This window comes from Pangasianodon hypophthalmus, chromosome 13 (assembly GCF_027358585.1).
Source record: "Pangasianodon hypophthalmus isolate fPanHyp1 chromosome 13, fPanHyp1.pri, whole genome shotgun sequence".
Classification (NCBI taxonomy): domain Eukaryota; kingdom Metazoa; phylum Chordata; class Actinopteri; order Siluriformes; family Pangasiidae; genus Pangasianodon; species Pangasianodon hypophthalmus.
In genome coordinates, this window is record NC_069722.1 from 22819934 (window position 1) to 22845154 (window position 25221).

General features: G+C 40.5%; 3 protein-coding genes across 3 annotated transcripts; all 3 read left to right on the forward strand.

Annotated features, from left to right (window-relative positions):
• Positions 1 to 628: 628 nt before the first annotated feature.
• On the forward strand, positions 629 to 11593 carry LOC113546924 (aerolysin-like protein). The gene is made up of 2 exons (XM_034310058.2): positions 629 to 852; positions 9049 to 11593. Exon 2 carries the CDS (start codon positions 9061 to 9063, stop codon positions 10051 to 10053), a length of 993 nt encoding a protein of 330 aa, XP_034165949.1. The 5' UTR covers positions 629 to 852; positions 9049 to 9060; the 3' UTR covers positions 10054 to 11593.
• Positions 11594 to 14065: 2472 nt separating this feature from the next.
• Positions 14066 to 16853, forward strand: LOC113546950 (aerolysin-like protein). The gene is made up of 2 exons (XM_026947060.3): positions 14066 to 14333; positions 15453 to 16853. The coding sequence occupies exon 2, from the start codon at positions 15468 to 15470 to the stop codon at positions 16422 to 16424; it is 957 nt and encodes a 318-aa protein (XP_026802861.3). The 5' UTR covers positions 14066 to 14333; positions 15453 to 15467; the 3' UTR covers positions 16425 to 16853.
• Positions 16854 to 21944: 5091 nt separating this feature from the next.
• On the forward strand, positions 21945 to 24616 carry LOC113546948 (aerolysin-like protein). Its single transcript, XM_026947057.3, has 2 exons — positions 21945 to 22035; positions 23207 to 24616. Exon 2 carries the CDS (start codon positions 23222 to 23224, stop codon positions 24197 to 24199), a length of 978 nt encoding a protein of 325 aa, XP_026802858.1. The 5' UTR covers positions 21945 to 22035; positions 23207 to 23221; the 3' UTR covers positions 24200 to 24616.
• The last annotated feature ends 605 nt before the right edge of the window (positions 24617 to 25221 follow it).

Below are 25221 nucleotides of genomic sequence, written 5' to 3' on the forward strand. Positions count from 1 at the left end.
GTGGAACTTCTTAAAATAAAGCTGAAAGTCTACATTTTGATCACATCTTGATTGTTCTATTTCAAATCCATTGTGGTGGTGTATAAAGGCAAAATCACAAAAACTCTGTCATTGTCCAAATCCTTCCAGACCTGACTGTATATACACTGATCAGCCATAACATTATATCACATCTTTGAAATAATATAGAGGAAACCTGACACAATAAAGCTTCTCTAAGCCTATTCTGAATCCGCATTTCCAAACCGCTAAGATTACCATAATAAGATACCCTAATTTACATACACTCCACTTCGGTCACTTCTGTCACCCAGTCACTTCTATTTTCTGAGACTCCACATCCTGTTTTTCTCAGTTACCCTTATTTCCGGCCCGGCCTAGTTTAAATTTAAAACTGGTTTTAATTTTAATTCTATTCTCTGTTCAACTTTAGCTCAGTTTCACAGACACACTGGAAGAAACCCACCAGCTGATCTCGCCCACTACCTGCCTCCGCACATCATGTACCAGATTCCTATTTCTGATAAGACCACACAAATTGCACTTTTGCTTCTTTTAATCTTCACCTACCTACCTTGGTGTCCACTCTCTACCCTTTTTATCCCCCAGTACTGCTGTCATTCTCGTGCGTAGGTCAGCTAATATACTTATTAGTTGACATCCCCATTCTCGGGTTTACATCTAGCTGTCATCCACACACATCTTCCTTTATGCTTCCATTACGTAACATCCAAGACCACCCACTTTAACTAGTATAAATGAGAGAACATGCAGCTTTAGTCTTATCCATAAACTTCACAAGACATCTTTTAAAGAAGACCTTCCTTGCTACCTGCTTCTGACTACTTTCTTGTAAGTAAGATCAAAATAGGCTTTTTCTTTATAAGTGGAATTAAATTCTTTGTATCTTGAAAAAGCAAAGGGAGCTTTTTTAAGATCTAGAGCCAAATGGCTTGAATTTGGCGAAAAAAATTCAGCTTACTTCTATAGTCTTGAAAAACAACATGGACAAAAAAGGTCAATTCACTCCCTTCAGATTGATGGCTCTGTTTCCTCTTGTAAAACTCAGATATCTCAATTTGGTTTTAATTTTTATCAAAAATTATATTCTTCTGCATTTGATTCCTTTTTTGATAAAGTAACTCCCTTTATTTGTCAAATTTCAGAACGTAATAAATCAGTTTGTGATGTGCCACTTACAATGAAAGAACTGGATGGTGTGATGATAAAGTCCCCTGTAAATAAATCTCCTGGCCCTGATGGCCTACCTTTTGAATTTTATAAGGTTTTCTGGGATCACATTAAGGACTTGCTTTTTGAGACTTTAAAAGAATGCATAGATCAAGGAGAACTAACCACCACTATGAAACAAGGTTTAATTGTTTTAATTCAAAAGCCAAATAAAGACATTCTTAATTTAGATAACTGGAGACCTATATCTCTCCTTAACATAGATTATAAGATTCTGGTAGTTGTGTATGCAAATCGTCTTAAACAATGTCTAGAAGAAGTAATTTCAGAAACACAGTCTGGTTTTATGAAAAATCGACATATTTCCTATAACATTCGCCTTATTTTAGATTTACTAGATTATTCTGATTTGGTTAGTAATGATGCCCTTATTCTTTTTTTGGATTTTTTTAAAGCATTTGACACCATTGAACATAATTTTATTTTTAAAGCTTTAGTTAATTTTGGGTTTGGTAATAATTTTATTCGTGTTGTTAAAACTTTATACAATGATATTAATAGCTGTGTTTCTCTTTCCAATGGCACTTCTCCAAGATTTTATGTTAGCAGAGGTATTAGACAGGGATGTCCCATTTCTCCCTTTTTGTTTTTACTCGCTGCAGAATTATTGAATCTATGTGTAGTTAATTGCACTGGTATCAAAGGAATTCAAATTTGAGAGGAAAAATTAATCATAAGTCAATTGGCAGATGATACATGCATTTTTTTTAAAGACTCACTGTCAAGTAAATTTGATAATTCAAAGTCTAAACAATTTTTCCAAAGCCTCTGGATTAGTAGTTAATACTAAAAAAAAGTGAAATAATGTTTATCCATGATTCTGATGTGACCTCTGTTGATGGAATTTTAGTAAAGGATGTTGTTAAATATCTTGGTGTTTATATCTGTAAATCAGCCCAAGAAAGAATTTCTTTGAATTTTCATCCTAAATTAGATTCCACCAAACGTATATTCAGTTCCCCTTCAGGAACTCGAGCTGTGTCGAAACGCTATGGGAACGCCTTCAACGTGACCGCGCTCTGAATCACATGTGTAATCAGTCCAATGGATGGGCGAGACATAACAGGCGGGGTGACGTAGCGACCCGGAAGCATAAAAGCCCGAGCAGCAAACGCCGCGCTAGCTTTCTGTCATTCAGCAAGCGCTCTATGTCATATTGTTTGTCCATTGTTTGTCTATTTTGTGTTGTCTGAAAAAGGCATGCCTAAGGCCAGTGACAAATCCGAACATAAGGGCGAGAGGGGAGCGGAGCACGCAGAGTCGGCTCTCGAGGGAGCTGGCTGCTCGCATTGCGAGCGTTTGCCTGAAAAAGGCTGCGCGCGCCCAGCGGCTCTCTTTGAGGAGGGAACCTTCACTCGTGTGCCTCGCAGTGCCGGCCCCACTTCTGCCGAGGCAGAGCGGCGGTTGCGCTCGTGGGGCTCGCAGATGGATCTGGCGGAGGGAATGGAGACAAACGAGTCCCTTTCTCCTTCCTCACCCTCCAGATCCACTGTCCGCTCTCTGGGTTCGGAAGCCCGCTCTGCGGTTTCTCCCCCCCGGGGAGCGGGCCCGGCGCTCTGCCTGTCTTCCTCGCCGACTCTGATTTGCCGCAGTCTCCTCGATATGAGGAGCTGCTGGAGGTGGTTTCGCGGGCCGTTGCTAAACTTAGCATTGACTGGCCTGCTGAAACGCGGGTTGAACCGCAGGGGTCTAAGCTAGATGAGCGCTTCATGCGCAGTAAACCGCCACCTCCACGCCAGAGCCTGCCTTTTTTCCCCGACCTCCACACCGAGGTGTCGAGGTCATGGAGGAGGCCTTTTTTGGCCCGTTTATTCAGTCCCGCCTCCTCTGACTTTGCTAACTTGGCAGGGCTGGACCATACTGGCTACAGGACGATGCCCAGGGTTGACCAGACGCTAGCTAGCTATCTGTCCCCTGGTGCGGCTTCGTTCCTGAAGGCTCCGGCGCTGCCCACCAAGCCGCTGCGGACCACCTCAGCGCTGGTGGGCAAGGCGTACACGGCAGCGGGTCAGGCTGGTGCGTGTCTGCACACCATGGCGGTGTTACAGGCGTACCAGGCCGACCTGCTCAAGGAGCTGGATGAGCACGGGGAGATGCCATCTGAGCTCGTGACAGAGCTCAGGCGGGCCGCTGGCGCCCTCTGGTCTGTTCGGCGGCGCTGTTAGCTCCATCGTCGACAGGTACCAGCAGGCTCGTATGCAGGCGGCGGCATTCCAGCGGTTTCTCCCTCGCCGCTCTCTGGCTCGTGGGGCTGCTGGGCGGGGGCAGCCCCCTCCATGTACTGCCTCCTCTCACAGGGAGGCACAGAAACAGAGCATCGCCTCCCGTACTCCCCCGCGGCGGCGCTCCCCGTCGCGGCGGCGCTCTGGGCTCGGTCCCTCTGACACGAAGACGGATCTGAGAACCGTTCTTTTGGCGACGAGGGCCGCGGCTAAGAAGCCCTGACGCCTTGGGCCCAGGGCTTCCGAGGGCGGGCCCCTCTGGGGTGGGACAGTGTACACCTCATTATACGGTGCCCGTCTCGCCTCAGTGCCCTCTGGAGGTCGGTCTGCCAACCCTGCCACCTATGGTGCTTCAGGGCGCAGCGGTCTCCGGTGAGCGTTTCTCCCAGTTCTCGCCCGGGAATGTAGCGGGTCTGGGAGGCTCGCGGCCTCTTTGGAGGCCTTCGGAGCAGCTAGTTCGGTCGTTCTCTGTCGGTTCGCCGCTCCAGGGCACCAAGCTAGCCGATCTTGCCGTACCAGAGGTCAGTCTCGAGAGGCTGATCCCCTTAGTGAGCTATTTGACAGCGTGGAAACTTCTGCCGAATGTGTCTCAATGAGTCCTGCGTACTGTGTAGGGAGGCTACCGAATTCAGTTCGGCTCTCCTCCGTCTCGCTTTTCCGGGGTTCTTCCCACTCTGGTGGGTCCCGAGCAGGCTCTGGTAATGGAACAGGAAGTACACACTCTGCTGAGGAAGGAGGCCATCGAGGTGGTCCCTCCTCGTGACAGAGAGTCCGGGCTCTACAGCCGGTACTTCATTGTTCCCAAGAAGGGTGGAGGGCTCTCAGTCACACGACTGAAGTTCAGGATGCTCCCGGTAACACAGGCCGTGTCTCAGATCAGCTCCGAGGACTGGTTTGTCACGATCGACCTAAGAGATGCATATTTCCATATCTCCATCCTTCCTCAACACAGGAAGTTCCTGAGGTTCGCTTTTGGGGGCGAAGCTTACCAATATTGGGTTCTTCCGTTCGGCCTAGCACTCTCACCCCGCACCTTCACGAAGTGTGTGGATGCTGCTCTGGCTCCTATGCGACTCCGGGTCATCCGCATACTGAATTATATCGACGACTGGTTGATATTAGCTCGATCGGAGCGGATGGCGGTTCGGCATCAAGATGTTGTTCTCGCCCATATGAAGGAGCTGGGATTAAGACTAAACGCAGAGAAAAGTGTGCTTTCTCCAGTACAGAGAATCACTTATCTGGGCGCGGTGTGGGATTCGACCATGATGCAGGCACGCCTGTCTCCTGCTCGGATCGAGTCGATCCTCACAGCAGTCGCAAGAGTGAGAGAAGGCCGGTCACTCACTGTGAAGCAGTTTCAGAGACTGCTGGGTCTGATGGCAGCTGCGTCCAAAGTAATACCTTTTGGCCTGCTGTACATGAGACCCCTACAGTGGTGGCTCAAGACCAGGGGGTTCTCCCTGAGGGGAAACCCGCTCCGCATGATCAAGGTCACGCGGCGGTGCCTGTGTGCCTTAGACATGTGGAGGGAACCTGGGTTCTTGTCTCAGGGCCCGGTGCTGGGAGCTCCTTGTCGCCGCGTAACGCTAGCGACGGATACATCTCTCACCGGATGGGGAGCAATCATGAGTGGCCCGTGGTCTGTGGAGTGGCCGCCATCTCACTTGGCACATCAACTGCCTGGAGATGCTGGCCATGTTTCTAGCACTGAAACACTTTCTCCCGGACCTAAGAGGTCGCCACGTGTTGGTGCGCACCGACAACACGGCAGTGGTCTCTTATATCAACCACCAGGGAGGTCTGCGCTCGCGCCCCCTTTACAGGCTGGCGCTCCAGATCCTTGTGTGGTCCCAGGGGAAACTCCTCTCGCTGAGAGCATTTTATATTCCTGGCTGTCTCAATATGGGAGCAGATGCCCTGTCGAGGCAGGGGCCGATGCCCGGGGAATGGAGGCTCCACCCCGAGGTGGTGGAGCAGATATGGCGTATGTTCAGCCGAGCTCAGGTGGATCTGTTTGCGACTCAGAAGACGTTGCACTGTCCCCTCTGGTTCTCTCTGACTCAACCAGATCCCCTAGGACTGGATGCTATGGTACAGACGTGGCCGAGGCCTGGAGAGAGTGCGCCGGGACGGGGTCCGCTTGCTGCTAGTAGCTGGGCACTGCTAGTAGCCCGTTCTGGCCGGGCCGAGTATGGTTCTCGGACCTGATTTCCCTTCTCGACGGCTCTCCATGGGAGATTCCCGTCAGGAGGGACCTCCTCTCACAGGCGGGGGCGACATCCTTCGCCACCGCCCGGAGTTGTGGAAGCTGTGGGTGTGGCCTCTGAGGGGGCACAACTCAGAGCTTCTGGTCTCTCAGCCGAGGTTGTTGCGACCATCCTCCAGTGCAGAGCTCCATCAACAAGGGAACTGTACGCCCTGAAGTGGAAACTTTTCACTTCCTGGTGTGGAGACCGCCAGCTCGACCCTGTTCACTGCCCAGTTTTTTGCAGTGCTGGAGTTCCTGCAGGCCCGTCTCTCCACAGGGCTGACCCACTCCACCCAGAAGGTCTACGTGGCGGCTATTGTGGCCGACCATGCCCCTCTCGGTGGTCAGTCAGTGGGCAGGCACCCCCTGGTTACACGTTTCCTCCGCGGTGCACTGAGGCTCAGACCTCCAGTGCGATCTCGGGTCCCTCCTTGGGACCTGGCCGTGGTTTTAGAGGCTCTCTGTAAACCCCCACTTCGAGCTTATAGAGGAGAGTTCGGACCGTCTTTTGACGTTGAAAACTGCCTTTCTCTTGGCTATTTCCTCTCTTAGGAGAGTGGGGGATTTTCAGGCCCTCTCTGTGGCCCCCTCTTACTTAGACTTTGCGCCCGGTCTGGCCAAAGCATTCTTGTACCCCCGAGCGGGGTACGTACCGAAAGTTCCCTCCTCGGCACCACGGCCGGTCATGCTCCAAGCCTTCTGTCCTCCTCCCTTTCGGGAGCCTGACCATCGGAAGCTTAACTGTATGTGTCCAGTGCGAGTACTGTATGCGTACGTCCACAGAGCTGCCCTGTGGAGGAGGGCGGACCAAATGCTTGTATGCTTTGGTCCCCCGAAGAGGGGTCTTCCTGCTACCAAGCAGACCCTCAGCCGGTGGATTGTGGAGGCCATTTCCCTGGCTTATGAGTTCTCTGGTCTCCCCTCACCCTTGGGGGTCAAGGCTCACTCTACCCGAGGTGTGGCGGCCTCGAAGGCCTTTCTGGCAGGTGTGTCCATGCAGGACATCTGCAACGTGGCGGGTTGGTCCACGCCCCTGACGTTTGCCAGGTTCTACGGCCTGGATAAGCGAGCCACTCCCGGCTCCTCTGTCCTTTTGCCTTGAGCTGTGCCTTTTCCACACTAGGCAGGGATTTGTAAGTCTGGCGGCGTGGGTATACTCGTTCCCATAGCGTTTCGACGCAGCTCTAGTTCCTGAAGGGGAACGTCTCCAGGTTACGCATGTAACCATGGTTCCCCGAGGGAACGAGACGCTGCGTCTCAGTGCCACACTTCTGGCATCCCTACTGCGCTTGCCTCATTTCTCAGAAGCTAGCGCGGTGTTTGCCGCTCGGGCTTTTATGCTTCCGGGTCGCTACGTCACCCCGCCCGTGACGTTTCGCCCATCCATTGGACTGATTACACATGTGATTCAGAGCGCGGTCACGCTGAAGGCATTCCCGTAGCGTTTCAACGCAGCGTCTCGTTCCCTCGGGAAACCGTGGTTACATGCATAACCTGGAGACGTTTCTGGTTACAAAGAGATCTTACAATTTATGGCAGAATTTTGTTATCTAAAGCTGAAGGTATTTCACGCTTTATTTATCCTTCTATACCCCTTTATATTGATTCTAACACTTGTAAATCTATTGACTCTCTTAATTTTAAATTCATATGGAAAAATAAAGTGGAACACATCAGTAGAAAATCCCTAACACAGACATATTCAAAGGGAGGGTTGAATGTCTTAGATTTTTTTTTTTTACCTTAAACCAAATTTTTAAAATAAACTGGCTAAAAAAATGTTTGAAGTGGAATTCAAGAGATGTGGAAATTTACAATTTTTGCTTGTGATTTTAAGTCCACAAGGCTCCCTATGAAGCTTTCAAACTTCCATAAGCAAGCTCTAGACTCATGGAAGCTAATCTTTAAACATAATTTTTCCCCTCATATTATTTAGAATAATCAGTATGTTTCATCAGCTCGTAAATCTGTTTTCTTCCATGATTGGTTTTCCAGATTTAATAAGCAACCGTGGAGATTTATATGCTTATGTTGATTTTATTAATAAATATGGGATAAATGCTTCAAAACTATTCTAACAAATTCCATTCACCATAAGTTATTATTTTTAATGAAGTCTTATAAAATATATTGTAATTTTAGTTTAATTATCCCTAATTAACTACTTATTCAAGGGGTTAATATTATGGATAATAAGTGTACAAACAAATTTTTGAGAAACTTTGTTACTGCTAGTAATGCTTCATCTTTTAAAGCTTATGGAAAGTGGTTGGCACTTTATCCAAATGTTAATTTTCAGAAGGTATGGACAATGCCAAACAAATTTTTGTTCAATAATAAAATAAAAGAAGTTCATTTTAAAATTATTCATCATTATTACCCCTGCAACAAATATTTAACTAAATTCATCCAAAATCTTTCTCCAATCTGCTCTTTTTGCCAAGAAGAGGAAGAATCTCTCTCACATTTATTCTATTTCTGTCCTTATACTAAACAATTCTGGCTTCAAATTTCAGCATCTTTACTTCTTGTATTATTTCGTCTATGTAACATTTCTGCAGTTAAGGTTCTCTTTCATTCTGTGGTTTCTGACAATAGGGAGGTAGAGGATGCCCTGGACATTTGTATGATGGGAAAATTCCACATTCACAAAGCACGATGTCTAATTGTAAAATATTGACTTCTGATTTACTTTTGCTTTACTCGTCACTTCAAAGAATCTCCATTAGTGACTAATGTTTATTTTATCCATGACTAAAAATAAATCCACCCAAATTAGGAAAAATGAAATTACTGCATATTCCCAAATGCTGATACCGTACTGAATTCTGGTCTTAGGGTCTGAATTAGAGTTCTGAATAATGCTAGTTAACACCCACTTATTTGATTTACTATTTTTAAAAAAACAGCAATTGATTCCAGAGATAGATATTATGTAAAATGTTAGTGATGGTGTATTTATGCTGAAGTTCATGGTGTAACATAGGGATCTCAAACACAGATTGAGGATCCATGCACCTAGAGTTCATTCACAAGACAACGTCAAAACACAGTCCAGGCTCAAAACACGAGGAGGGCTAACAAATCCAAATACAAAGAGTAGTCCTGAAGGTAAACACAGTCCAAACACCACGTATGAAAGACAGATAGGTAACCGATAAGGACTACGACAGCTTTATGAGCTGAATCAGGAAATAAAATTGGCAGAAACTCAGCTTCTGACCTTCCCTTATCTTAACCAGAATTCTTAAACATGCCTTTTTATCAGAATATGAATTTTCCTTTTCAACTTATTAAAACCTGAATATTTGTTTGTCTTTTAAGGTTAAGAGCAAGATGATGTCATACCTGGCAAAGATTGTTGAAGTTGGTGGGAACGAAGGAAGTGCTTTTAATTTTAATGGTACTGAAAATGGAACCATGTTGAAAAAGATCACGGTGTGGGTCGGTAAAAAGAAGGTGAAAGCCATTAAAGTTCAGCTTACTGATGACCAGTCTGAGCAGTTTGGTGTACTTGATGGGAAAGTTTCAGAATTCACATTTGAAGATGGAGAGAATTTCACCTCCCTTTCACTTTGGGAAAATGGAGATGGAACACGTCTGGGTGGCATCAAATTCAAGACGAATCACTCCCGGGAGTTCTCAGCAAGCATGAGCATCTTGAATTCAAAATCAGTAGTTCCAGTTGATGTTGCTTCTGGGATCTGCATGGGAATCAAAGGACGTGCAGAGATGTCCAAAAGTCCGGGGATTAGTTCCTTAGGCTTCATGTTCATTAACACCATCAAGTCTGCTGAGCTTACAAATGTTGAGTATCCCACACTTCATGATGTGATACCCAAAGTAGCTGTCAGGGAAATCAAATCCATGACCTACCAGAATAACACTACTAAAACTCAAGAATATAGAATTGAAGCCTCCAAAAAAATCACCCAGACATCCTCCTGGTCTGTTACCGGCAGACTGGAATTCATGGTCAGCCTGGAAGTTAAGGCAGGAATTCCATTAATTGCAAATGGCACAGCAAGATATGAACTAAAAAAGGGAGTTGTGGGTACATATGCTTCGGAGACCACTGAAGAGAAAATGAAGCTCTTCTTGTTTCCTGTTAAAGTCCGTCCAGATACATCCGTGGATGTGGACATCACAATTGGCCAGGCTACAGTTGATCTTCCCTTCAATGGCATAGTCAAGATTACCTGCCATAATAACAGTGTGCTGCAGTTTAAAACCAGTGGAACCTACAAGGGTGTCACTTATACTGATGGAAAAGTAGCTGTGAATGAATCAGCCAAAAAGCTTGATGGGGCCTCACAGGCTTTGAACTAAATTGTAAAAATGGTTCTAAAAGTTCAGTATAATGAATCTCATATATTAGATCATTCAAACTGAAAATGTGTTTGACGCTAGCTTGGTTTAAATGATTTGGTTTTATTATTAGCTTTTCATAATCATAATGATTCTCTTGTCTGATTTGTTTTTTTCATAATCTGTAAACCTTTTAAAACAGTGACTTCATTTATCCTGCTAGGCTTCCAGTGGTGCAGACCCATATTTTTTGATTAATAAAACATTCTTTAAAAAACATTCTGAATGATGACTGTATTTGACTGTAGCTTGCTGTAACAATTTTATTTGATAATTACCTTCTTACTTATTAGGAAGATTGTAATCTGTAAAGTCTTAAAATTCTCACTCTACTATTGTTTCAACTCATTTTTGCCTACAATATAATGTATACAAAAGCATGTTCTTTCTGTCTAAGATGCACCATTTGTAAACATTTCATTTGATTTCATGGTTGTACAATACAGGAGCATTGCTTGTGCACATTCTCAGAAATTAGCATGTGGTGCAATACCAACGTAACCAGTGGAGGCAGTATAGTACCATGCGACACTGTATCCACAACACAATAAACAACTAACATTGTGTCTCAAATCGCATACTTATGTACTATTCTACATTCCTGAGCACTAACTGGTTTTCCTATTACAGTTAGCATAGTGAATTTTAAAAACTTCTCATGTAGCCTTCAAACCTACTGAAAGGTCTGTTTCGAGTACCAGTCTTACCAGTAAAATGTCTCAATATACTGGAGTAAACAAACTCTCATACACTACTTGAGTACATTTAAAAGTAGCATTGTTGTTATTTTGACTTGAGTACATTTTTTTGGCTGGATACGTCCACTTTTAATTAGGATTTTGAAACATTATCTATAGTTTCATTTAAGTATAATTTCTCAGTACTTTATCTACCTCTGACCATAATGCATAACATGTAACGCATTGTACCATACTTATATCAATATAACAAATATTACTGGTGGCATTTATTCCCCTTATTCATCAGCAGTAACTATTTTTTTAATGAATGACACACCACATTTTTTATCCCTTTATAGTTACATTTAATGTTGTGTAACATCCATGAAGCGAGTTCTTGTCATTACTTACATTATAGCAGCTTTAAACAGTCATTCTCTCACCAGTCAATTTTCTTACTCAAAAGACAAAAAAATGGAGTTTGTCAAGTCACTGAGAAACAACGTGAGGGCACATTCCTCGGTCCTGAAGACTTTCCAATGTCCCATGCTTTCTGTTTTAAAAAGCTGACACTGGCATATACCAAAAATGCTCTATAAAACTTCACCATATGAACAATAACACGTTTATATATAGCTTCCACCACACAAGTCCATGTGTAAGTTGTTGCATATTATAACGAGTGCATGGATTTGATAGTTCAACAGCACTATGGTATAAAGACATACATTAATTTGTTTAAAGTTTGATTCTTCTGTTGGCTAGTGTGTCGCTCACACACTCGTCGAGGCTAACGGCTAAAGTCCACTTCTGTGGGTTTATTCATTCAAACCTCCATCCACACAGCTCAGTTAAGGGGTGCAATATAGTTTTATGTATGTATGTGTATATACAGTCAGGTCCATAAATATTGGGACAGTGACACAGTTTTGGTAATTTTGCCTCTGTACACCACCACAGTGGATTTGAAATGAAGCAGTCAAGATGTGACTGAAGCGTAGAATTTCAGCTTTAATTCAAGGGGTTTAACAAAAATATTGCATTAACCATTTAGGAATTACAGCCATTTTTTACAGAGTTCCTCCATTTTCACAGGCTCAAAAGTAATGGGACAATTGACTGATAAGCAGTTTCATGGCAAGCTGTGGCCTGTTTCCTCCTTATATCATGATAAATTAAGGAGATAAAAGGTCTAGAGCTGATTCCAAGTGTTGAATTTGCATTTGGTAGCTGTTCATGGGAACTCTCAATATGCCATCCAAAGAGGTGTTGATGCAAGTGAAGGAGGCCATCATTAGGCTGAAAAACCAAAACAGACCTATCAGAGAGATAGCAGAAACTTTAGGAGGGCCAAATCAACAATTTGGTACATTCTTAAAAAGAAGGAATGCACTGGTGAGCTCAGCAACACCAAAAGGCCTGGGAGACCACAGAAAACAACTAAAGTGGATGATTGCAGAATTCTTTTCTTATTGAAGAACAACCCCTTCACAACATCTAGCCAAGTCAGGAACACTCTGGAGGAGGTAGGCCTATCATTGTCAAAGTCTACAATCAAGAGCCACCTTCATGAATGTAAATACAGACAGTTTACCTCAAGATGCAAACCGCTGGTAACACTCAAGAACACAAAGGCCAGATTAGACTTTGCTAAAAAACCTCTAAAAAAAAAGCCTGACCAGTTCTGATGCAAGATTAACTTGTACCAGAATGATGGGAAGAGAAAAGTATGGAGAAGGAAAGGAAGGGCTCATGATCCAAAGCATACCACATCATCCGTCAAACATGTGGAGGCAGTGTTATGGCATGGGCGTGTTTGGCTGCCAATGGAACTGGGTCAATGGGGTTTATTGATAATGTGACTGTTGATAGAAGTAGCAGGATGAATTCTGAAGTGTACAGAGCTATACTTTCTGCTCAGATTCAGTCAAATGCTGCAAAACCGATAGGACAGCGCTTCACAGTACAGATGGATAACAACCCAAAACATACTGTGAAAGCAGCCCAAGAGCTTGGAAATGAAATGTTCTTAAATGGCCGAGTCAGTCACCTGACCTCAACCCAACTGAGCTGCTTTTCACTTATTGAAGACAAATCTGAAGGCAGAAAGACCCACAAGCAGCAACTGAAGGTGGGTGCAGTGAAGGCCTGGCAAAGCATCTCCAGGGAGGAAACTCAGAATTTGAGTTCTGAGAACATGGGCTCCAGACTTCAGGCAGCCATTGACTGCAAAGGATTTTCATCCAAGTATTAAAAGTATGGTTATATTTACAATTATGTCAGTTTGTCCAAATACAGAGTCCCTGAAAATGGAGGTACTTTGTTGAAAATGGCTGTAATTCCTAAATGGTAAATGCCATATTTTTGTGGAACCTCTTAAAATAAAGCTGAAAGTCTACACTTCAATCACATCTTGATTGTTCTATTTCAAATACATTGTGGTGGTGTATAAAGGCAAAATCAGAAAAACTCTGTCATTGTCCAAATCCTTCCAGACCTGACTGTATATACACCGATCAGCCATAACATTATGACCACCTGCCTAATATTGTGTTGGTCCCCCTTTTCCAAAACAGCCCTGACCCGTCGAGGCATGGACTCCACTAGATCCCTGAAGGTGTGCTGTGGTATCTGGCACAAAGTCGTTAACAGCAGATCCTTCAAGTCCTGTAAGTTGCGAGGTGGTGATATCCATTGGATCTCACCATGGTGATACCTCTCAGTTCAACAATTAAGAGCAAACCAAACTAAATGTCTGAGGTTTAAATAAGGCAAGCCTCCTTCAAAATGCTCTGTAACGATGTTCTAATAATTTGCACCTGATATGATACACCTGTAGGTAATTTTAGCCATTTTAAGTACAAATATCATGTCTTTGAAATAATGTAGAGGAAACCTGACACAGTAAAGCTTCTCTAAGCCTATTCTGAATCTCGCATTTCCAAACCGCTAAGATTACCATAATAAGATACCCTAATTTACATACACTCCACTTCTGTTACTTCTGTCACCCAGTCACTTCTATTTTCTGAGACTCCACATTTAGACTCCACATCCCGTTTTTCTCAGTTACCCTTATTTCCGGCCCGGCCTAGTTTAAAATTAAAACTGCGCTTATATAGAAGTGCTCGCTTCCTCTATTCGCTTTATTTTGTCATCGTGTACCAGATTCCCATTTCCGATAAGAGCACACAATCCGCACTTTTGCTTCTTCTAATCTTCACCTAACTATCTTGGTGTCCACTCTCTACCCTTTTTACCCCCCAGTACTGCTGTCATTCTCGTGCGTAGGTCAGCTTATTAGTTGACATCCCCATTCCCGGGTTTACATCTAGCTGTCATCTACACATATCTTCCTTTATGCAACATTTTACAACATCTTTTTTTTACATTACAACACACACACACACACACACTTCTTGGAAATGTGGCATAACGTCTAAGACCACCCACTTTAACTAGTATAAATGAGAGAACATGCAGCTTCAGTCTTATCCATAAACTTCACAAGACATCTCTTAAAGAAGACCTTTCTTGCTACCTGCTTCTGACTACTTTCTTGTAAGTAAGAAGATCAAAACAGGATTTTTTCTTTACAAGAGGAATTAAATTCTTTGTATCTTGAAAAAGCAAATACAATACAATTATTTAATTTTAATTAGTACACAATTTATTTAATTTTTCTACTTATTTAATTATCTTTTAATTTTTATTGTATCCCCCATATGTTCTTGTTCTAATGTTTATCTGTTTCTTTCTGATATTGTTAAAGAAAAAACTTTCTTGTAAGTATATGTTAATGGAAGAATTTGTTAATGCTTTATTTTAAAGTTCCCTTAACTAATATTATTTATACCACAGCACTGCTGAATGCTCAATTCTGATCATTTTCTATAAGAGCATAGCTAAAATTTGTTAGCACTGGTAATGTAAATTGCTGTGGCATTAGAGAAATAAAGCACTTCTGAGGTCTGAATACTGATATGCAAACTTTCTGTATTAAAACCTCACTACGCATGCGTAACTCAAATCTCTGAACACAGTAACAATATGTAATGATTGATTTTTAAGTGTCAATGAAATATGCTTGTAGTGACTAATGTTTATTTTTATTAATTTACCCAAATTAGGAAAAATGAAATTACTGCATATTCCCAAATGCTAATACTGTACTGAATTCTGGTCTTATTGTCTGAATTAGAGTTCTGAATAATGCTAGTTAACACCCACTTATTTGATTTACTATTTAAAAAAAAACAGCAATTGATTCCAAAGATAGCTATTATGTTAAATGTTAGTGATGGTGTATTTATGCTGAAGTTCATGGTGTAACATAGGGATCTCAAACACAGATTGAGGATCCATGCACCTAGAGTTCATTCACAAGACAACGTCAAAACACAGTCCAGGCTCAAAACATGAGGAGGGCTAACAAATCCAAACACAATCGAAAGAGTAGTCCTGAAGGTAAACACAGTCCAAACACCACGTATGAAAGACAGAAAGATAACCGATAAGGACTACGACTGCTTTATGAGCTGAATCAGCAAATAAAATTGGCAGAAACTCAGCTTCTGACCTTCCCTTTTCTTAACCAAAATTCTTAAACATGCCTTTTTATCAGAATATGAATTTTCCTTTTTAACTTATTAAAACCTGAATATTTGTTTGTCTTTTAAGGTTAAGAGCAAGATCATGTCATACCTGGCAGATGTTGTTGAAGTTGGTGGGAACGAAGGAAGTGCTTTTAATTTTAATGGCATCGAAAATGGAACCATGTTGAAAAAGATCTGGGTGTGGGTCGGTAAAAAGAAGGTGAAAGCCATTAAAGTTCAGCTTACTGATGACCAGTCTGAGCGGTTTGGTGTACTTGATGGGAAAATGTCAGAATTCACATTTGAAGATGGAGAGCATTTCACCTCCCTTTCACTTTGGGAAAATGGAGATGGAACACGTCTGGGTGGCATCAAATTCAAGACGAATCACTCCCGGGAGTTCTCAGCAAGCATGAGCAACTTGAATTCAAAATCAGTAGTTCCAGTTGATGTTGCTTCTGGGATCTGCATGGGAATCAAAGGACGTGCAGAGATGTCCAAAAGTCCGGGGATTAGTTCCTTAGGCTTCATGTTCATTAACACCATCAAGTCTACTGAGCTTACAAATGTTGAGTATCCCACACTTCATGATGTGAAACCCAAAGTAGCTGTCAGGGAAATCAAATCCATGACCTACCAGAATAACACTACTCAATTTCAAGAATATACAATTGAAACCTCCAAAAAAATCACTCAAACATCCTCCTGGTCTGTTACCGGCAGACTGGAATTCATGTTCCACCTGGAAGTTAAGGCAGGAATTCCACTAATTGCAGAAGGCACAGCAAGCTATGAATTAAAAATTGGAGTTGAGAGTACATATGCTTCGGAGACCACTGAAGAGAAAATGGAGCTCTTCTCGTTTCCTGTTAAAGTCCCTCCACGTAAAATTGTGGATGTGGACATCACGATTGGCCAGGCTACAGTTGATCTCCCCTTCAATGGCATAGTCAAGATTACCTGCTATAATAACAGCGTGCTGCAGTTTAATACCAGTGGAAAGTACAAGGGTGTCACTTATACTGATGGAAAAGTAGCTGTGAATGAATCAGCCTAAAAGCTTGATGGGGCCAGAAAAGCTTTGAAGTAAATTACAAGTAAATTTCTTTGGAAGTGTGTCGTAAGGTTTAACCCCACCCACTTTAACTAGTATAAATAAGAGAGCGTGCAGCTTCTGTGTTATCCATAAACTTGCATCCTTCACAAGACGTCTTTTAAAGAAGGCATTTCTTGCTACCTTCTTCTAACTACTTCCTTTTAAGTGTGCCTGCTATTCTTGATCACATGATGTTATTCAGTTTCACCTTTGTAATGTCTGTGTAGATTATAGCAAGTTACAACAGCAACAACTGTATATGTTAATGCTTTATATTACAGTTCCCTTCACAGTGTACATTTTTTATACTACAGCGCTGTTCAATGCTCAATTCAGATCATTTTCAAAAATAAAGCAAAATAAAGCAATGCAGGATGCCATTTCATCACATTACACCTTGTTGATTAGTTACTTCTGAAGTATGAATAATGACATGGATTTGTATGGATATACAATGATCACTTCAGCCATTACGTTACATCGTTGCATTTCAACATCATTTAAGGAAACTTTATTGTACCAAAAGTATCATCACAAAACAATCACTAATAATCATGAATATTATTGGTACTATTAAGTTGACGTTAGAACATTGACATAACTGTACTTAAAGTTGTGTTAAATATTTCTTTAAAAAATCTCGTTCTTCCTTTTTTCATCCATTTAACCACTTTTTGTTTATTTGTTTTTCTTAATAATTTTTTTTCCCTTATTTATTCATAGCTAGCAATGAAGCGGTCGTAGCGTTTGTTGATGTGCAAAAACTGCTGCAATGTTCATTTTTTAATTTTGCAGAAACAAAGTGCACACTCAGCTGGACATTTTGTATAGGAAGTATAACTTCAGTCAGCTATTTGATACGCCTTTTCCAAAAAATTATGGGAAGTGAAATAACTTCAACAAACTGTCGTTGTCTTTGATTCCACGGTTTCAGTTTAAATGTTTGTTCACTATTTAATAATATTAATCTATTGCTTATTATTTACCATTAATTTAAAAAATGTACACTTTCCTATCATGAAATGTGTGTATACATTAAGGATAAAGATAAATAGCCATACCAAGTGGAGAGGATTGAAGAGTCCCAGTCAAGAAGGTTGAGATTAAAATGTAAATGTAATGAATTATTCAAAAAAGTAACCCAAAGTTTAATGCAAAAATCATTCAAAAGCAATCACAAATAAATCAAAGAACAATCAAAACAAGCAAGACAAAATCAATGATAAATCCACAGTCAATCCAATTTCCAATGGATTGCAAAATCTTGAAGTAACAGGAAATAAACCAGGAGCCAAAAGACCTTTGTATGTCTACATTGTGTTTGTCTACACAGAGATAGTTAATTTTCCACTCAGTTTCTCAAAAGCACCTTGTTCTCCTTACATCCTCCATTCCTACACCTTCTGAGCCTTCTTCTGTTTCATCTGTGAGAACATTCCTTCAGCGTCTTTCCTCATATTTCAGCTGTTTTTGTCTTTGTTAAGCTTCAGTTTCATTAAAATTCCTCCAATTAGTTTCCTATTAAAAGAACTTGAGAAACAAGGTTCCATGACACCCATCTCTTGCATAAACATTTGTATTAATGACATGTTTTGACTCACATAATCATGATATATATGGTATACATCCAAGTAATTTCAATGCTGTATGCCAAACTCCTTCATCACTGAGATATACTGTATGTTAACCTAAAGTTTATTAAGTTCTTTTTTCTTTCTCACAGCCTCACCCATTGCAAGCTGGTAGCCTTTCAAACTTTGGGGCTGCAACTTTGTTCAATTCGGACAAGGAAGGGGCAAAACCTCCACAGTTCCAATCCTTCACTCACATGCCTGATTTCAAGTCCAGAGAATCCCCAGGAGCAATCAAGAAGTCTTGTCTTTCCTACTGGCCTCCAATTTGATCCAGGATTATAAAATATTCAGAACATTTCAAATTAAATGCCTTTAACCATTTATTGAGAAACTGTTTAGGCAACAGCTATGCCAATCTCACAGACAATTATAGTATTATATCCTATAAGAGTTCAGTAAGGAGTGACGTTCACAACATCCCACTTCTTTACTTTCCAGCAGTCAGTAAACAGCTGGTTTTGCCATTTACAATATTTCATATCACATTTCACACTTTCTATTACTTTCATTAATCTGAAATCTACTGTGTGTTAAAGGGGAAAGTCAACAGAATTCATATCCATTGTCCGAGTCTACTGACTATGACGTACAGTCGTTACCGTGTGCACAATTAGAACATAACCTTCCTATTGTTATTCCTAGCCCAGCTGAGCTGCAATTCCTCTTACAGAGTTTTCTCTCCTGCAAATATCCAGCACATGCATCTTGCCATTTATTAGAAATTATAGCACAACATTGGTCTCCTCACACAAGCATTCAATGTTTTTATTTGTCAAATACAGGGTATACAGGGTACAACGCATAGTGAAATGTGAGTGGTTGACATCAGGACTATGCAAGTAAGCACAAAGTAATAAGAATAATAGAGGGTAATAAAAAATATCTAAACTATATTGCCAAAAGTATTTGGACACCTGACCAATCACATCTATCTTTGAGTAACAGGAAATGATCCAGGAGCCAAAAGACCTTTGTCTTTGTATTTGTCTACTCTAGCAAGAAGATTCAGTCATGTACACACAGTTAGTTAACTTTTCACTCAGTTCCTTGAAATCACCTTGTTCCTCTTATACCCTCTACTCCTACACCAAGAGCCTTCTTCTTTTTCAACTGTGAAAACTTGGTATCCTTGGTATAAAAAAATAAAAATAAAAAAAGTAAAAATAATAGGGAATCAAAGATAATTACAATTTATTAACAATATTTCACTTCCCTTATTTTTTTGGGAGAAAGTATATAAAATCTCTGCCTTAAGTTATCCTTCCTATGCACTAAGTTCAGTGCAGTATGCACTTCATTTCTGTAAATGAATAATGAACATCGTGGCAGTTTTTGTACATTAACAGCCTCTTCATTGTTCCTCTTACACCCTTCCCATCTACACTAAAATCCTTCTGTTTCAACTCTGACAACTTTACTTCTGGGTCTCCTCTTGTAATGAAATTGAAGATGACGGACTACAAACATTCACTATAAATTATCTTGGGAGCAATTGGTTAAAAGTAATTGTAAAAATGGAAGAGGGAAGGAAGTTTTGAGAAAAGGTCTAGCATCATCTGTTTGCAAAAAAAGAAGGCCAATCTATTCACCAGGTCACCAAAACTTGTAAAATTGTCCAAAGATCAAGGACTTATGAATGAAAACAGACAATGTACAGGCAAAATATATATATATATATATATATACACACCAGCAGACTGGGCAGGAGAAATGTGAATAAATTCAAGAAAACAGGAGAGAAAAAGCAGCAAGGATTGTTTCAGACATCAATGAGAATTACCGGATACAAATAGAGCACAAACTACTCAAAACAGGATCAATAAGCATGGGTACAGAGGGAGAGTAATGCAGCAAAAACCATTCATTGGCCTTAAGAATAAGAAAGCAAGAGTGAAACTTTGGGGGGAAAAATTGCACAGAAAGACAGCAGCTTCTAGAGAACGGTCTTCTTTTCAGATAAATCCAAACTGAACTTGGATGGAACTGATGGTACAGCGTTTGTGCAGAGAAAGCCAGGAGAAGAATTCCAACCAAACTGCATTATAAGGGTACTATAAAGCACAGACATGGCTGGGTTCATTGGAGGTTGTGTTCATTGTTCACTCAGAGACTAAGGCATTTTGAATGCAAACTTGAAGAAATCAGTGAAGAAATTATTCAAGTGACATAATTCAAGTGAATTTTTCAGCAGGATAATGATCCAAAGCAGACCAGGCACTTTTTGATAGAGCACTTCCCAGAGCCCTGATCTAAACTCTACAATGCATCCATGGGATGCAACGGAGAAGAAATTGTCGATTTTCAATGCTCTAGTATGAACGAACTAAAAGTTTTGTTGGTTGAAACTTGGAGAAAACTTCCACCACAACTGTTACAGAAACTGATTCCAAGCCCAGACGTTGTTCTGTGCAACAGAGGATGGCGAACTAAATACTAAACCACTGTAACTGTGATCTTTAATGAAGTCACTATTGAGTGTCCAAACAATTTTTTTGTTTAATTATGACCAGTATTATTTTAACATTTTTAAACATCTAATTTTTGGGAAATGTATTGCTTGAAAAGTATCTTTCTTCAAAATAAATGCCACTTGGTTTGACTTCACTTCACTTTCACTTGGTTGTTTTCTAATGCAGGTTTAATGTCCAAATACTTTTTGGGGCCACTGTATGTTAACAAAGTTTATTGAGAATCCCCAGGAGCAACCGAGAAGAGTTCTCTTTCCTGCTGAGAGTAAAATGCGAATGTAATGAAGAATTGTTCAAAAAGTAACCCAAAGTTTAATGCAAAAGTCATTCAAAAGCAATCACAAATAACTCAAAGAACAATCAAAACAGGCAAGACAAAATCAACTATAAATCCAAAATCAATCCAATTTCCAAAGGATCACAAAACCTTGAAGTAACAGGAAATGAACCAGGAGCCAAATAGACCTTTGTATGTCTAACTTGTGTTTGTCTGCTCTAGCGGGACGTTTCGGTCACGTACACACATTTAGTTAATTTTCCACTCAGTTTCTCCAAGCCACCTTGTTCTTCTTACATGATCTCTACACCTACACCTACACCTATACCTTCTGAGCCTTCTTCTGTTTCAACTGTGAAAATGTTCTCTCTGTTTCTTTCCTCATGCTTCAGCTGTTGTTTTCTGCTTCTGTTTCACTCAAATTCCTCCAATTAGTCTCCTATTAAAAGAACTTGAGAAACATCTATATTATGCAATTTCTTAAAAAATTATTTATAGTCAAGCAGATTTTCAGTGTTTTTATGAATTAAGGATGCTTTGAAGGCAGCTGGAACTACAGTCAGAGTTGCTGTGATAGAAAATGAAGCAACACCCACTGATTAATCAGAATCAAGAATTCAACAAGTATAACTGTGAATAAAAGCCCTTCTCTGAACTTCACTCAGACTTTTGTATACTTCTGTGTATCTAAACACCACACAAAATTATTATACACAAATATGAAGTATTTTTATGAAGTACAGACAGCTTGAGTAAAGGCAAAGTACCATAATAGTAAATTATAATATATTATTATAAACTATATATAAATTACTATAAAATATTATAAAATTATTAGGCACAAATATTAAGTATGTTTATGAATTACAGGTATCTTGAGTAAAGGCAAAGTGGCATAATAGTAAATTATGATTTCATTGCCAAAAAAGGTCGTGCCTTTTTAGGTGTTCCAGGGACAGTTTAAGGAAATAAGTCTCTGGGAAAATCATATGTAATGTATCTTCCATGTGTACACACACACGCACACACACACACTTCTTTAGAAGTGTGGTGTAAGGTCCAAGACCACCCACTTTAACCAGTATAAATAAGACAGCATGCAGCTTCAGTCTTATCCATAAGCTTGCATCCTTCACAAAGAGCCATTTCTTTAAAGAAGGCACTTCTTGCTACCTGCTTCTGACTCCTTCCTTGTAAGTATGCCTGCTATTCTTGATCTTCATGATGAAGATTAATAAATATGTATGTAGATTATGGCTTACGTTACGTTAATCTTACCTTTACTGTATATGTTAATGCTTTCTTTTAAGGTTTCCTTAACTAATACTATTTATACCAGAGCGCTGCTGAATGCTCGATTCTGATCATTTTCTATAACAGCATGGCTTGGAAGGTGCGTCAATCTTTAATAAATAAAATTTGTTAGCACAGGTGATGTAAATTGCTGTGGCATAAGAGAAATAAAGCACTGCAGGATGCCGTTTCGTCACATTACACCTTGTTAATTAGTTGCTTCTGAAGTCTGAATACTGATCTGAGAAATTTCAGTATTAAACAACAATCGATTCCAAAGATAGCTATTATGTTAAATGTTAGTGATGGTGTATTTATGGCGAAGTTCATGGTGTAACAGGGATCTCAAACACGGAGTAAGGATCCGTACAACAAGTTTATTCACAAGACACCGTCAAAACACAGTCCAGGCTCAAAACACGAGGATGGCTAACAAATCCAAACACAATCGAAAGAGTAGTCCTGAAGGTAAACACAGTCCAAACACCACGTATGAAAGACAGATAGATAAGCGATAAGGACTAGGCAAAGACGCAATAACAATTGGCATGGCTGTGTCATAAACGATAAGGCTCTCCAGAATAACACGGCTCAGAACTTCCATAAACATGAAGCAAACCATAAGGCTTCACGCTGATGCTCTAGTCCATGCGCTTTTTATATGGGGCAAACGGGAACTCTGTGAAGTAACTGAAGAAATTATTAGAACCACGAGGATGGTGCCCTCTGGTGGCTCGGAGGGGAAATGTCCGGGCTGGGTGTTCCATATTGTTTGCTCATGTTAGTTAATGTCAGTTAAGGGAACCTTTTATAAAAGCATTACCCTATACAAATAGTGAATGACTGTTTTTTATTATCAAAGAGAATACACTCGCCATTTTCAAGCATAAAGTCATCTAATAATACAATTGTTTGATAAAGCTTTATGAGCTGAATCAGCAAATAAAATTGGCAGTAGCTCATGCTTCTGACTTTTCAGTATCTTAACCAAAATTCTTCTCAAACATACCTCCTTATCAGAATATTTTTTTTCCATTTATTAAAACCTGAATATTTGTTTGCCTTTTTAAGGTTAAGAGCAAAATCATGTCATACCTGGCAGATGTTGTTGTTGTTGGTGGGAACGGAGGAGGACCTTTTGATTTTAATGGCACTGAAAATGGAACCATGTTGAAAAAGATCTGGGTGTGGGTCGGTAACTGGACAGTGAAAGCCATGAAGGTTTGGCTTACTGATGGCCAGTCCAGGCAGTTTGGTGAACCTGATGGGAATTTTACAGAGTTTATATTTGAAGATGGGGAGCATTTCACCTCCCTTTCACTTTGGGCAAATGGAAATGGAACACGTCTGGGTGCCATCAAATTCAAGACAAATCACTCCCGGGAGTTCTTTGCACGATTGACAGGATGGGTGCTGCAACCAGAAGTTCCAGTTGATGTTGCTTCTGGGATCTGCATGGGAATCAAAGGACATTCAGGTTCAGATATTGATTGCTTAGGCTTCATGTTCATTAACACCATCAAGTCTACTGAGCTTACAAATGTTGAGTATCCCACACTTCATGATGTGATACCCAAAGTGGCTGTTGCAGAAATCAAATCCATGACCTACCAGAATAACACTACTGAAACGCAAGAATATACAATTGAAACCTCCAAAAAAATCACCCAAACATCCTCCTGGTCTGTTACCGGCAGACTGGAATTCATGGTCAGCCTGGAAGTGAAGGCAGGAATTCCACTAATTGCAGAAGGCACAACAAGATATGAATTAAAAATTGGAGTTGAGAGTACATATGCTTCGGAGACCACTGAAGAGAAGATGGAGCTCTTCTCGTTTCCTGTTAAAGTCCCTCCAGGTACAACCGTGGATGTGGACATCACAACTGGCCAGGCTACAATTGATCTTCCCTTCAATGGCATAGTCAAGATTACCTGCTATAATGGCAGTGTGCTGCAGTTTAATACCAGTGGGACCTACAAGGGTGTCACTTACACTGATGGAAAAGTAGTTGTGAATGAATCAGCCAAAATGCTTGATGGGGCCTTACAGGCTTTGAACTAAATTGTAAAAATGGTTCTAAAAGTTCAGTATAATGAATCTCATATATTAGATCATTCAAACTGAGAATGTGTTTGATGCTAGCTTGGTTTAAATGATTTGATTTTATTATTAGCTTTTCATAATCATAATGATTCTCTTGTCTGATTGTCTTTTTTATTATCTGTAAACCTTTTAAAACAGTGACTTGATTTATCCTGCTAGGCTTCCAGCGGTGCAGACCCACATTTTTTGATTAAAAAAACATTCTTTAAAACATTCTGAATAATGAATACAACAAATCTCATTTAATGTTTTTTTTTACATTTAGTTTGACTGTAGCTTGCTCTAACAATTTTATTTGATTATTACCTTCTTACTTATTAGGAAGATTGTAATCTGTAAAGATTTTCATCAATAAAATCAGTCTTAAAATTCTCACTCTACTATTGTTTCGACTCATTTTTCCACATCATGTATACAAAAGCATGTTCTTTCTGTCTGAGATGCACCATTTGTAAATATCTCATTTGGTGGTACAAAACGGGAGCGTTGCTTGTGCACATTCTCAGAAATTAGCATGTGGTGCAATACCAACGTAACCAGTGGAGGCAGTATAGCACCATGCGACACTGTATCCACAACACAATAAACAACTAACATTGTGTCTCAAATCGCATACTTACAGTATGTACTATTCTACATTCCTGAGCACTAACTGGTTTTCCTATTACAGTTAGCATAGTGAATTTTAAAAACTTCTCATGTAGCCTTCAAACCTACTGAAAGGTCTGTTTCGAGTACCAGTCTTACCAGTAAAATGTCTCAATATACTGGAGTAAACAAACTCTCATACACTACTTGAGTACATTTAAAAGTAGTAATGTTATTATTTTAACTTAAGTACATTTTTTCGGCTGGATACGTCCACTTTTAAGTAAGATTTTGTGACATTATCTATATTTTCACTTAAGTATAATTTCTCAGTACTTTGTTCACCTCTGACCATAATGCATAATGCATAATGCCATAATTATATCAATATT